Source organism: Ictidomys tridecemlineatus, chromosome 2 (assembly GCF_052094955.1).
Source record: "Ictidomys tridecemlineatus isolate mIctTri1 chromosome 2, mIctTri1.hap1, whole genome shotgun sequence".
NCBI lineage: Eukaryota > Metazoa > Chordata > Mammalia > Rodentia > Sciuridae > Ictidomys > Ictidomys tridecemlineatus.
Window position 1 is genome coordinate 57,795,303 of NC_135478.1, and position 15,825 is coordinate 57,811,127.

Genomic DNA, 15,825 nt, shown 5'->3' on the forward strand with positions numbered 1-15,825 from the left:
GTATGGGAAAAAAATATATGTCTCTTTTAAATTTATTAGTAAACAACAAGATAAAAATGTTAATTCTCTTTGTATCTGTAACACACTAAACTAATTTTGCAGTGTTCAGTACATTATATTACATTACATAGAAAAAAACTGCTTTTGTGAAAATAATGAAATAAAACATCAGTGTGATAGGAAATGTGTCATTCATACTCTTTCTGCACATGTATACTTTCAAAGTTCCAATTATTTGGCCCAATACTCCCAATTTCATATCATCCATCAAAATATTTATAATTAAAATCTTCAGTTATTTGTGTGTAAGAGAGAGGGCGGGGGAGATGCAAAGACAGAGATGGTCCTGAACTTTGTGATCCATTCTGATTTCTACGACAGGCTAGGCAAAGAGTTCTGCCCATGGTGAACAGTAGAGTACCACTGACACACACATTTCTCTTCAAGCAAGGTGTGATGTAAGTGAGGTGAAAGGGGTGTGATGTTTGTGGGTATGTGGATGGGGTGGGAGACTGAGTACAACTGACCAAGTTCTACCCATGATCATCTTTTAAAAATGTATCAACTGTATTGTTTACATTCTTATATATGTTCTGTGGCTTCTACAATTATATCTCAGGGACTCTATTCTTCATACCCCGGTAGCTCAGCACTGTTTCTTAGAGTACTCTTCCAGACACTTTGAAATACTGGTTCCCCTTCCTCATAGCCCTTGATCTTTCTCAAACAATGCTGTAATATCTGTGGAAACTTTAAATGTTGAATAAGGGGAAGAGGGTGAATCAATACTTGGTATTCTGTTCCAAAGATGTGGAAAGCCATGTCCTCTCTCTGTGGCCTCCATCTTCTGCCATAAAAATAGCAAAAGAACTACCTAAATTTTATTCTGAACCAATGTGTAATAATTTTAAAGTCAAGAACAAAATCCCTGCCACGTTTGTGGCAGATATACATAATTCCAGTTACTTGGGAGGCTGAGTATGAAGGATCACAATTTTGAGTTCCTTCTCAGTAACTTAGCAAGGCCCTACCTCAAAATAAAATAAGAAGTGATGGTGATATAGTTCACGAGTAAAGCATACTTAAGACCACTCCTTAGTACCACAGAAATAAAACACAATTTCTGTTCTCTTTCTATAAATTTAAAACCCTCAAAAAGAAGGAAGGGACTTAGGAATGATACTAGATCTTCTAAAAACAAGCCATATACTCTATATTTTAATGTTCAAGTTTTCACAACTTTCTAAAATATATTCCTAAGTATTTTGCTTTTGACATAATTGTCACTAGAATTGTTTTTAATTTCCAATTTGAATATTTATTTTCTTTTGTACATAAACAACTGATAAATCTTGAATATTGTTAGTTTTCTGAGCACACACCTGTAATCCCAGCATCTTACAAGGCTGAGGAAGGAGGATCATGAGTTGGAGGCCAGCCTTCAGAAATAGCAAGGGGCTAAGCAACTCGGTGAGACCCTATCTCTACATAAAATACAAATTAGGGCTGGGAATGAGGCTTGGTGGTCAAGGGCCCCTGAGTTTAATCCCCAGTACAAAAAAAAACTACTTTTGTCATTTTAAGTTAGTGTGTCTCCAAAGTTGAAAGTCAAAGATGTTTGTAGTTAACATTTTTAGTAAAGTGTTTATAGTGCAGAATATATGAAGTGTTATTCATTTTTTAGGGGGAAGAAAGACATGCCAACAGAGTACAGCACAGATGAGAAGTTTCAAAAATAGATTTCACAAAGGAGAAAACATTCAAATGACAAATAAATATATATGTGACTAATGGCCACAGAGATGATAATTAATAGGAATTACCAAGCCTGCCATGGCAAGGTAAAAGGTAAAGCCACCTGGAACATGGTGTGGTGCTATCTATTCACGCATACACTATGAACCATTAATTCTACCCCTGAAGAGAAGAAAAGTTGGAAACAAGATTCTCAGACAATGCTCTAACTGCCCCCATCACTGCTGCCTTTATCACTGGGAAAGGTCCCTCCAGCTGCCACCACACTCTGAAGTGCAGGACCTTTCAGTCTGGACATTGGGACCCAGTTTTCACACCTGTCCCAACTTTGTCCCAGTACCACCTCAGAGAAGACTAGGAGGCAGTGAGACCACAATTAATGCCAATGCTCTGAAAAATAAAAAAGAAGAAAGAGAAGTATAAGGCAAGCTGGAAAGAGCAAAATAAAGACGTGGAAGAGGAGAATGAGAGGGGGCTGAGGGGGAAGAAGAACTTGCTAAGGATGGAGAGTGAATAAACAGGATGCAGAAGATGAGGAAGAAGATAAAGTGAACCCCAATTGGAAGAAGACAGAAATTGGGATGACAGAAGGAAAATCTTTCCAATGAACTTGGGATGGATGTCACTTGGGAAATGAGAGTGGGAGGAAAAAACTAGGGTGTGAACCTTTCACCTGCTTGTAGCTTGGAGAACTGCACCAAGGATGTCACTCTCTTTTTTCACCCCTGCCTTCATATTTTCACCTCTCCAGATGCTAACACTCCCCCCTCACTGTACCATTGTTACACCTTCTTTTCTGCTTCATCTGAGCTTACCACTGGTCCCCATTTGCCCCCTCCCCTTCATTTCTCTTTTCTTCCCTCCTCCCTCTTGCACACTGGTAACCTCTCTTAGCAGCCCCCGCCTCACATCCTGCCTCAGCCCTCTCCTTCATCTCTGGATTTGCCTCACATCCCCTCCAATCAGAGAGAAGCAGGCTGGGGTTGGGTCAATGTTGGCACCATGACCCTCAGTTGCTCCTTCTCCTCCCTTTTATGGATTAATGAGTAAGAAGGAGTCACATTTCTGTTTTATTACAAGTTTGCTCATTTTTTAAAAAAATGCTTTAAGAGTATTAGATAGGAAAAAAAATACTTACCATTGGGGATCATGGAGGAGTAGTAACAGGAAGAGGGCATGAAGGGGTTATTGGAGTACCATTAATGTTCTTTTTCTTGTAAGCAATAGAACATAGTATGTTTTCTTTGTGATAATTCAAGAATCTATATAATTTCAATATCCTCTTCTTGTTGTGCTCAGTAAGATCAAATTTATTATGTAAAAGTTTGTGGGGAAGAGCAGAAAAAAAGGATGTAAAAGGGAACTAGGTAACAATTTGTAGTAATGAATATGATAATTTTTTTATTGTGGTGTTGGTTTCTTGGATATGTACATAAGCCAAAAGATAAAGATAGATAGATTCCTAAGATGTATACAGGTTAATGTGTGTCTATCAAACCTCTATAAATGTAAAAAAGAGAGATGCAGCTAAAGCTGAGGTTTAAAAGAAAACATGCAGTCTTAGATCAGTAAGCCATAATAGTTTGGAAAAAAGTATACTTTATAAAAATAAGACTAGAGAAAAAAAATCCTAAGAGAAAATTTAGCAAATTTTGAAAATGAAAATACCACAAAAAAGAATCACTAATGTCAATGCTGGTGCTTTTAAAAAGCAAATAAAATTGAAAGAGCACTGGTAAACTTGACAAGTAAAAATCATGTCCATTATATACTATATAATGACATATATATGTATGTATACAATGATGTCTCCCTTGATGGGAATACATTATAGAAAATTCACTCTAAGATAATTCCATCATTTTCCAAGCATCTGAGTATAACGATAAAAATCTAGATGGCACAGAGTACTACATGGCTTGGCTATTTGCTATAGGCTTTGTTGAAAAATGAAGTCTACCACTGACCAAAATACCATAATACCACACATAACTGATGTTATGGTTTGTAACAATCAGTGTAATACTCACAATGAAATGCAAAAACTGTGGAACTCACTCAAGAAAAAACACTTAATTAAGTCCCTTGCTATTTAGACAATAGTAAATAAATGATAGAGATTGCAATGCAGAGAAGAAAAATGGCTTTCTTTCCAAAGAAAGATTTCAGGATAAAGGGACATCTGTGTGATAATAAAAATGCTATGGTACTCTTCACTCAAATCATATAACACCTCATTTTCACATACTAAATACTGAATATAAAAATAATGAATAATACTAAAATATAAAATAAAACATAAAGCATTCAAATGTTGATGTAAGAAAGGGTGAGTCAGGTGCACACCTGAAATATCCAGTACTCTGGAGGCTGAGACAGGAGGAGCACAATTTTGAGACTGATCCTATCAACTGAGCAAAACTGTTTCAAATAACTTTTAATTGAGAGGCTGAGGCAGGAGGATTGTGAGTTCAAAGGCAGCCTCAGCAACGGCACAGTGCTAAGCAACTCAGTAAGACCCTGTCTCTAAATACAAAAATGGGGCTGGTGGTGTGGCTCCATGGTTAAGCGCCCCTAAGTTCAATCCCTTATAAAAAATAAATAATAATAATAATAATAATAATAATAAATAAATAAATAACATTTAAAAAAGGGTGAAAATATAGCTAAGCAATAGGACATCCTGGTTTCAATCCCTAGAATCACAAAAGGAAAAAAGAACGAAAAATTATAGTTATTTATTTTCAAAGTTACACAAAATATTTTTAAATTAATGAAATACATAGTATTAAATTTAAAATTCTGTTGATCCAATACCATTAAAGGGTGCAAAATGAAGTGAAAGAGCAAAAGTAACTAATTTTCCTCACATATGATCAAACTATCAGTGGGAAAAAAATACTATCAGTGAGGAAAAAAAAAGATTGCAAAGAAAATGCATGCAAGAAAATGAATAGCCAATTTACATGAGATATTTAAGTGTTAAATAATCATAAAAACCCAACATCATTAGAAACTAGGTAATGTAAAATAAAATAAATGATATACCCCCAAATTAAAGATTATGGATGAACATATGGAATAAATGAATAATCATGAAGGGAAGACGGAGTTTGAGCTGTTGCCATCCATGTATGCAAACTGTTTTGCTATTGAAGATATCTGATATAGCCACACCAGAAATAGACTAAAACTATAGCACATGTATATATAAGAATACAGCAGTATTTCTTGATTAAAAAGAATGAACATTTATAAATTGATAATAATGGTTTATAGAAGAAGACACATTTTTTCATATTAAATCTAGTGGAAAAACTAGTATAAAGCACCATGTAATTTTTTATATGTGTCACATGAATGTTATATGTCATTTATAAGGTTATAAGTGGCATGTTATATGTTATATGTTACTTATAAGGTAAGCATATTTTAAAAGAAAATCTTTAGAATTTGAGAAAATAAAAATACATAGAAGCACAGAAAAGACTCAGTTACACACCCCATGTGTAGATGACAAAACCTGTCATTATAAAGATGACCATTTCCCCCAGGTTATTCTATAATACCTCATAAAAATTTCAACACGCTTTACTTTAAATTGAATAAGAGACCAAATCAAAAAGTTCTAAAATTCTGCTGGAAGGTTAAATATATATGAAATTAGCTCTGAACTCTGAATGTAAAAGAAAAAGCAGCAGCTCTCATTACCTGACACTAATGTACATTATAAAACTCTAATACTGCAATAATTTGAAGACCAAGAAATTATAATGCAGAAAATTTCATAAACTCATATGTATGTACAAATCATTGTTACTGTTAAGTGCAATAAAAGAGTCTACAAATGCAACCATATGACGAAAAGTATTTGATATGAGTGAATGACACAACCCAACATAAATATAGATGTTAGAACTGGAGGCACAGATCATTGGTAGGATTTGGGTGCAGATTACGTTTGGTACTAGAATTATACCCCAGCCCCCCAAAAAAGCAGATGTTAAGAGGGATGATTTTCAAAATATAGCAGAAAAGGAGGCTCCTGACACTCCCTCCATTCATGGATACACCAAATAAACAGTTACTCCTAAAGGCATAAATAAATAAATTGAGAGACTTGTGTACATTGGACAACTGAGAAAATATCTACCATCAGATGAGTAGAAAAAGTTGATGGACACGTGGACACTAGTCCTGCCTTAAGAAATGTGCCATACAATTTGGACATTAAATCCACTGTCACTCTGAGTAGAGGAAGACTGATTGGGATGATAAATATAGCACATTTAATGCTAGATTTCTTATAGGTTGAATCTTAGTTTATCTGGTGCATAGAGAGGAAAGGATTATATATATACAAGTATCAAGACCAGAGGAAAGGAAAATGGTATCTTTCCATGGCTATGCAAGATCAATGAATGGGTTACATTCCCTGGGACCAGAGCAGAGGAGGACTGAAATCTCAAGGGTCCCACTTCATCCCTGGAATGAATTTGTCAGCATACTCTGCAAAATGCTAATGCTAACAGTTGAGCCTTTATCCTGCCAGTACCAAAGAGTTAATAGGGAAAACACAGTCCAGCACTGGCAACCCAAGTGGAAGCTCAGCACTGCCTGAGCCCTCTTTCCCATCTCACTTCAATATTAACTCCAGACCTAACTAATTGTTCATATAGGAATTTGCTCTTGCACTGAGAGTTAAAGTTAAAAACTTTAACTTTTTCCATTCAATGCACTACATCCTAAACCTCCAAATTTTTGGAGCAATGGCAACTGTGCATGTGCGAATCTCCCTAGATAACAAAAGAGGGGCTTCAGATTGATGTATGAGTATTTCTATAGGCTACAATCCCCACCAGGAGTAAAGAAAAAGGGCTAAAAATCACAGATCTCTGTTTCTTTCTAGAATAGGTTTACATCACCTTCTTCCAGTGAGTACATAGCAGCCTAGAGTCTAACAAACTTGCATCAGGAATTTAGTCACCAGCCAAGTATGAGAACTTCTGCATCCTGAGCACAGCTATTAGAATGGCTACTATCAAAGAGTTGAAGGATAACTAGTACTTCAATTATATGGATACGGAAGAAAGAAACACTTTCACACTGGGCTAGAATATAAATTCAATAACAGTCATTTTTTTTAAATAGCATGAGAGTTCTTTAAAAACTAACACACTATTTCCAATGGAATTGGAATTAGTATGTTAAAAAATGGCTACATTGTCATATTCATTATAGCAGTATTCATAGAAACCAAGATAAGGAAACAACTGAAGTGCCTTTTGGTTTAAGGACACAACAGGAAATTCAGGAGATTCCTTTCAGCAGGAGGCCACTCAGCTACTTCCTTAATAAACTGTACTTCCTAAACTTAGACTGCTGTTTAACAAGATAGGATCCAAGAACTGACATTCACTAGTCACTCCAAGAGACCTGAGTTGTACCAGGTATGGGATCCTCATGTCAGGTAAATCTGAAACACAGAACCATGAAAATATCACAGACATAAATTCCACAAGGGAACTCTCAGCCCAAAGACATCCTGTCAGGGTTTCTGGCCTGGGAGAGACAAAGATAGGATACACATACCACATTTTTATAAAGGTCAAGTGATTCTTCTCTACTTTTCTCTTTCTCATAAACAGAAAACAAATCTTTTGCTTTTTATTTTTCTGTGGTACTGGGGATTTAACACAAAAGCATGTTAAATATGAGCTATATCCCCAGCCCTTGTTTAAATATTTTGAGACAGGTCTTGCTCACTTGCCCACAGTCTACCTAAAATTTCGAGGTTCGCAGCCAGGAAAAACAAAAAAATCCCTTAAAAAGGTCCATCCAGTTCTTGGTAAAACAATTTAAAAAATACTGTACCCATTTGAAATGTAGCATGGTGAAAAAAATAATTGACAGTACTGTGGAGAAAGTAACACTGTAATTGAGAATATGGACAGGAAGGTGGTAGTTAAGGAATGTACTGACAGATGTACAGAGGTTTAGGCTGGGAGATGGGGTTCTGGATTTGATACTTTGCTTTCCATAAATTTAGAATATTCAGGGGAATCCAGGCAGGATGGCACACACCTGTAATTCCAGAAACTCAGGAAACTGAAGTACAAGTTCAAGGCTAGATTCAGCATCTGTCTCAAAATAAAAATAATAATAATGAAAAATAAAAAGGATATAGCTCAGCGATACAGGACCTCTGGGTTTAATCCACAGTACCCCTACCCTTACAAAAAAAGAAAGAATAGAAAGCTCAAGAGGAAGGAAGAACTGAGACTCCTGCGGAACCACAGCCCCCCTCATGCAAGAAGACATACATGGAGCTGTGACTGATGATCATCCCACTGCTCAATTCAATTCAATACACATTCTGGGAAGGTGCTGGAATGCTGCACCTTCAGATAGGATTTCTCTGCAGAAATAAGACAGGAATTTCAGGTTCCTCATTGCTGATACATGCCCCACTTGACTGGCCAGTAAGGACTCAGGGCTAACCTGGCCCAGGGAGGACCTAGGCCTGCAGATTCAAGAAATTACCAAAGGAATTCCAGTCCACAATCATCAGTTCCCACTATAATCCAGCCAATTTCAAGTAGCCATGCCCCCTGTCTCAAGAAGCCACTGCACACTCACCACTTAATGGTTTTTGAGGTGCCCAGTACTCTCTCAGTAGATCTTTCAGTACCTGCACAGCAGAGCAAACATGAAAGAGGAACAAAAAGGAAGCCTAGAGATGAATAACAATGCTTGCAGGCTCAAGAGACAAAAGCCACACCAGGTGGTCAAAGCCTGCTCCTAGTCATTGGCCATGTGCTTGATTTGACCTAAGGACTCCTAAGTGGACAGGGCTTATATCTTCACCCTCTCAGGCTGAGCATAGTGAGTCTTATGTTTGAGTTACAGGAGGTGAGACCATATGCTGAAAAGAATGAGGTCAGAATGACAGGTTCTTGGCTGCAGTTCTTTTTTTTTTTAGGTATTGGGAATTGAAATCCAGAATCCAGAGCATCAGGATGCAGCTGACTTAAGGCAAGGTTTCCTTGTAGTAGTGGGACCCAGCCCAGTCAAGAGGGCATTTGCATTTAACCTTTTACAGAAGGCCGTTTCAATCTGTGGGTATATATGCCTGTATATTATTTATAAATGTAAATAATAAAATGACAATACTGTAAAATTTCATTTAACTTTCCTGCTCTCTCCTCTTCTGAGGAAACAGACGGAACATTGAACTGGAAAGCAATCCCATAAGGCAGCACTTCCCCATGATAAGAATATGTGAGTCACAAGCCTAATCAAAATTGTTCTAGTATTCACATAAAAAAATAAATAGTAGGACTAGAGTTGTGGCTCGGTGGTAGAGCACTTACCAGCACTGAGTTCAATTCTCAGCACTGCATATAAATAACAAATAAAATAAAGGTCCATCGACAACTTCTAAAAATAATAAATAAATAGTAGAAATTAATTTTAATAACACAACCCAATATATTCATTATGGGAATATTAAAGTTATGTATCCAATAAAATATTACTAAAGAAATAGATGTATTTTGGGGACTACACCCTCAAAACTGATATGTCAAGCCTCCAGAATATCTCAGTTCTCAGAACCATATTTCAGATTTCAGAGCTATAGTTCTTCTGACCTCAAGGAGACGAAGCTCCTTACTGCTCCTACAGGTGAGAGATTCAATTCCTCAACAATATTTCTCCTCAAGTCCAAAAAAAAAAAAATAGAAGAGACACTGCCCTGGGTGAGAGCAGAAAACTTTAACCAGAATATTTTCAAAAGTAGATTTTTTTCTCACCAAATGCTGGCCATGGTCCCTTCCATTCCAGATATCAGATAGCAAGCAAAAGGTGAAGTTCCAGAAGGTGGGGCTCATGTCTTCAGATCTATCCACAGCCTTGAGTCTATTATTTAAATGCATTAAAGGTAAACTCCTTGGGGCTGGAGCTGTGGCTCAGTCGTGGAGCACTCGCCTAGCACATCAACCCTGGGTTCAATCCTCAGCACCATATAAAAATAAATAAATAAAATTTAAAAAATAAATTAAAAAAAAGTATTGTGTTCAACTACATTAGACCTAATGGCCAGTCTCTGATATTTTTTTTTCCTCCAATGACCAAAGCCCCTTCAATTAATAAACAAGTATCACCAGATGTGGTGGCTTATGCTTGAAACTTCAGTTAACAAGAAAGTTTCTAGAAGTAGACTTTTTTCTCCAAAGGCTGAGGCAGGAAAAATACAAGTTCAAAGTAAGCTTTAGAAATGTAATGAGGCCCTAAACAACTTAATTGAGACCCTGTCATTAAATAAAATACAAAAAAGGGTTGATGATATATCCGAGTGCCGCTGGGTTCATTCGGTGGTACCCCAAAATAAATTACAAATAGAAATGAATTGTATTTAATTTGAAAGCCCAAATACCTCCACCACATTACATAACTCATATAACTTATTTTTTTTAATTTTAGGACTTGGTTAGTGTTATATATTCAAAAAAACAAGATTTCTATGTGTGTGTATTTGTGTGTGTGTGTATATATAATGTAATGTGTGTGTGCATATATAATGTAATATATCTATCAATCTATATCTTTTAAAATATATTTAAACTACATATTAAATATATTATTTATATATATGTGGGTGTGTTTATTTTTTTTTTTTGCTTACTGTCTGATATTTTTTTTAATATTTATTTTTTAGTTTTAGGTTGACACACAATATCTTTATTTTACATTTATGTGGTGCTGAGGATCGAACCCAATACCTCGTGTGTGCTAGGCAAACACTCTACCACTGAGTCTCAACCCCAGCCCTGTCTGATATCTTAAGTCTTTTTGTGTATGTGTGTGTGGTGCTAGAGATTGAACCCAGGGCCTTGTGCATGTAAGGCAAGCACTCTACCAACTGAGTTATATCCCCAGCCCCGATATCTGGAGTGGAAAAGATCATGGCCAGAATTTGGTGGAAAAAGTCTACTTCTAGAAACTTTCTTGTTAAAATTCCCTACTCTCACTCAGGATAGTGTCTCTACTGTTTTTTGCATCTAGAAGAAATATTGGTATGGAACTGTATCCCTCACTTCTAGCATTATATGACATCTATGCTATTATATACACAAATATATTTTATGACAAACATTCTCATAGCTAATTTGTCATGGGGCTCCCATTGCAGGACCCAGAGAAATTCCAGTTCAGACATAATCCCAGTCCTCCTTTAAAATCAGAAAATGATCCAGGTTTCTGTCATTTTCTAAACATAGGTGAACATATTCAAAACAGCAGGATTTCTGTGTGTGTGTATGTGTTTGTGTGTATTATTATGTACTATATATGTATGTATACTAGTATATATAATATACACATATAATTCATAGTATATACACACATATTCTATACATAGTATATATGTACTATGCATACATGTATACATAGTATATATTTTTATATACTAAGTATATGTTTATATACTATGTATTATATATATATATATATAATTTTATGCCTCTAAGCATAAAAATCTTTTATGGAGGACATAGAGCAAATGGAGGGCAAGGAGAAACATGCAATTAGTTGCACCACCTTGAATCACCTGAGAAATGGAATCTGGAATTCAGATGAGGAGGACTCAACATTTTATATTTGGTCATGTGGATGACATGGGGGCCTATAATGAAAAGGTTACCACAATCTTTTGAAAGAAAATCCATGTGACTGGCAGATGATGGTTAAACTGTTAGTATCTGCAGTGTCTTCCAGGTGCTTTGTCATCTATGGGCCACAGCATACACATGTATTAGTAGGCTCCATGAAGCACATAATCCATCTGTGTCTTCTAAAATTATTCCCATTGTAGACATGAGAGAACATAAGTTTCTGGACATCTAATGGCAACTCAGCAGCATATAGAGAACTACCCAGAAACAGAACTATATGAAATGCCTTCAAAGCTCCACAAAGACTAGTTTGCTCCTGATATAGGGGAAGTTAGTCCAGATAAATATTATTTCCTCCCCCATTTTGAAGAGAGTGCCTAGAGAAAATGTCCCAGGAGCGACACAACTGTATTATCTTCCTTCATGTTAAAGGAACTTTGGAGAAACAAGACCTATCAACCCAGACTCCTGATGAGGGCAAATGCTTAGAGATTACAGGGTACAAATAGCACACTGAAGTCCCAGAGTCTGAGTAAGACACAAGGAAGAAAATAATCTAAAGGGCTTGTAAGATATTGGGGAAAAAAATGTAACTATTTCTAAAAATAAAATCATGTCTGAATATTTCTAGGATTGGCCAAATCTTATCCCTTATGATTTGTATTAAACTCCAAAATCAAGGTAATAGGATACATGATTCACTGTCAAAAACATTCAAGAAAAAAAAAAAAAACACCTTCAAGGAAGAAGAGTGGATGTTTTAGCGACTGTGTCATTTAAAAAATTTACTTACCAGGTGTTTTTGAGAAAATATATTCATTTTTCTGCAGTCATAGGGAAGAGAGATTTGCCTTATTTCTTTTTCTTGTTAGAATTTCCAAAGAAAAGCCCTAGAATTCCATCTGAAATAACCTCCAAAAATAAAGACGAGAAACCTACAATACATACACAAGAGAAGGAAAAAATGGAAATAAAAATTTTTAATAATTAAAGGTAAATTCATTTTTTTTCCTGAAATCAAACTCCAGCTGCCTCTTTCAATCTATTTTCTTATCTTTTTAAACCAGAAATCACAAAGGAAATGCAGGCAAGAAACAAACTGCCAATTTATACAGGAGACATCTAAGTATTCAGTAAACATAAAAAATTCAACATTTTTAGAAATTAGAGAAATGTAAAATGAAATCCCATCCTAGACAAAATTAGTATTGATAAAGATATGAAACAAATTTATTCCCCTAAACTTCTTTAGAATTATTATCTATTGGTGGAAACTCTTTTGCTAATAAAGATACATAATAATCCCCCACAGAAACATACTGAAATTACAGTACATCTGACCATGATAACATGTAGGCAAACAGTACACATTCAAACACTTGAAACCCAGAGTGATGGTTCAAAAGAATGGAAGTGATGAGTAATGAACTGTGGGGAAAGTGGTCACTAGGGGCAAGTCACATTTTTGTCACAGTGCATCCATTAAAAAAAAAAATAGTATAACACACCATGTTTAGGTTTTACATAGGCTCCATATGCATGTGGTGATTCCCATGTAAACAGGTTTAAAAAGAAAGAATATACAACTTATGAAAAAAATTGAATCAGAAGTACATAAAAGACTCAATTACACACCCCATGTGTAGATGATAAAACTCATCACTACAAAGATGATAATTTTTCCAAAATTAACTTACAATATTTTCCCATCAAAATTTCTATGTACATATATGAATATATCAATGTCAATTTTACATTTATGTGCATCTATAAAGCAGTAATTTTAAAAACTCTACAAATAAATTGAAAACAGGGGAAGACAGGAGAGGGAAAAGGAAAGTACTGGGTACTGAAGAGGAACAAATTATATTTCATGCTTGTATAATTATACCAAAATGAACCTAAATATTATGTATAACTATAATGCACTAATTTCTTTTTTTAAAAAAGCATGCTGGGCTGGGGCTGTAGCTCAGTGGTAGAGTGCTTGCCTAGCATGCATCAGACACTGGGTTCGATCCTCAGCACCCCATAAAAATGAACAAATAAAATAAAGGCATTCTGTCCTTCTATAACTATTAAATTTTTTAAAAATCAGCATGCTTTACTTTTAATTAAAGACAAAATCCAAACAAACAGTTCCAAAATCCATCCACAAAGTTAAATATATGCAAACTTAGCCAAGAAAGTTTTCAATTATAAGAAAAAAATAAGTAGTTATCATCACCTGACATATATATTATGAAACTTTACTATTATAATAATCAAGGAATCACAATATAGAGCTGGAGTTGTAGCTCAGTAGTAGAGCACTTGCCTAGTATGTGAGAAGCACTGGGTTCCAACCTCAGCAGCACATTAAGAAATAAATAAATAAAATAAGGTATTATGTCCACATAAAACTTATAATATATATATGGAATCACAATACAAACAAAATCCATAGGTGAATCCATGTGTAAAAATGATATACTTGATTGCAAATAGGAACGTCGATATACATCAAACCATAACAAGGCCAATCTCAGCAACTTAGCTGCAATCTGTCTCAAAATTAAAAAAATAAAAATAAAAGATACCAGAGATTTGGCTCAGTGGTAAAGCACCCTTCTGTTCAACCTCCAGTACCAAAACAAAACAAACAAACAAAAATTGAAAAGTACCTAGCTTGGGAATAATCAAGGACCCTGTACACCACAGCTCTCCTCCTAGAGGAAAACAGCATTTGGAGATAGGATTCCGACGCTCTTCACACGTGTCAAGCACCACAGCCCCGGGGCAGACGCTGGGCTGTGGCGAGCTGCGGCGAGCTGCCGCGCTCCTCCGCCACAGAGGACTTGAGCTGGGGCTGAGGAGGTCAGGAGCGGGTGGGAGGCTGAGGGGGTCTCCGCCACTGACACTTCCCCATCTGGCTAGCCAGTGGGACTGTGAGGCAATGCTCCCAAGGAGCGCTAAGGCCTGCAGGGCAGAAGCTGCCCGGAGTCCGGTTCTACCAGCTCCGGTTCCCTCCACAGCCAGTCCTGCCTGAAGGCTCCTTCCCCAGCCTCCCTGCCAAGGCTCCAGGCCCGCAGCACACTCACCATTTTCTGGTGCTCAGCAGTCAGACAAGCTCCCTGGGGACCTTCAGCACCTGCGCCGCAGAACAACCCGGGATCCTAAGTACGGGACCAAAACCTGGAGCTGAACGGCAGGAATGGAGGACTCCGGAGGAAAAGCCTGTACCGGAAGCGCAGAAGCCCGCCCCCTCCTCGCTGGCTGCGCTCTGGATTGGACAATGCTCAGCAAGACTCCTGATTGGACAAGGCTTCAGTCAGTTTCCTGCTCCCCAGCCTGAGCCGGTGAGCCTTCTTTTTGACTGCCAGGGGATGATATCCACTCCTGGCAAGAATGAGGCCAGAATGACAGGTTTTCTTTTCTTTTCTTTTTTCATTTTAGACCTGGGAATTGCACCCCAGAGCCTCAGGCTGCTGCTATTTTAAGATCTCAGAAGTGGGATCTAGCCCAACTACAGAACATTTGCATTTAACCTTGTATATAAGGTAATTTCAGTTTATGGGTTATATACGCCTGTATATTATTTGTAAATGAAAAAAAATGACAACTACTGTAAAGGTTTTCATTTAATTTTTCTGTTCTTTGGTCTTCTTGGGAGACAGACAGCTGGGAAGCAACCCTCTAAAGCAACAAAGTCAATAAAACAAATTAATAAAAAATAAATAAAGCAACAATGTCCAATGAAACAATACATAAGGCAAGAGTAATTTAAAATTTTCTAGTATGCACATTAAAAATGAAAATAATATATATATTTCAGTTGGTAGAGTGCTTGCCACGTATACACAAAGCCCTGGGTTCGATTCCCAGCAACACACAAACACACAAATACTCACACACAAAAAAAAAAAAATTGAAAATTTTTTTAATAACATAACCCAATATATCCATAATATCACCTTTACATGACTATAGTAATGAAGTATATGTATTTTTGGAATGATACCTTCAAATCATTTCTCTCCAGCATATGGAAGCATAGCAGCCAAGTTCCAAATTTGTGATCTGTGGAAGCCCTTACATCAAAGAGGTAAGGGACCTAGTCTAACCTTTTATGTGCTAGAGTAGAGGGCTACAGTTCCTTGCTAATATTTCTCCTTAGGCTCAACTAGCAGTAGAGACAATGCCCTGAGTGAGAGCAGGGAGCTTTAACATGGAAAGGCTTTCCCACTTGGTGCTGGTCAGAGGCTCTTTCCCATTGCAAATATCAGAAAAAAAAAAAAGAAGAAGATGGGTTCCCAGGGGTTTAGGGACACATACCTTGTAATCTGTCCACAGCCTTGACTCTATTGTTTAAATACATTAAAGGCAAACACCTTATTTGACAATTTGGCCTTAGAAT

The 15,825-nt window shown here is 36.6% G+C and overlaps 1 protein-coding gene across 8 annotated transcripts in view; it reads right to left on the bottom strand.

The window, feature by feature from the left end:
* The window catches only part of LOC110597290 (uncharacterized), a 67,769-nt gene extending 53,094 nt beyond the window's left edge, over positions 1-14,675 (bottom strand). For 3 of the 8 annotated variants that reach the window (XM_021721374.3, XM_021721375.3, XM_078038646.1), the window contains exon 1: positions 14,510-14,675. Coding sequence is in view for 3 of the 8 variants with exons in the window: in XM_078038642.1 (XP_077894768.1) it covers positions 7,840-8,076 (237 nt within the window). In the remaining 5 variants the exon portion in view is untranslated. Of the gene's footprint in view, positions 1-7,839; positions 8,338-8,394; positions 9,218-12,222; positions 12,365-14,509 lie in introns of those variants that run through there. The other 5 variants (XM_078038643.1, XM_078038644.1, XM_078038645.1 and 2 more) reach the window with 5 other exon arrangements.
* Positions 14,676-15,825: the final 1,150 nt, after the last annotated feature.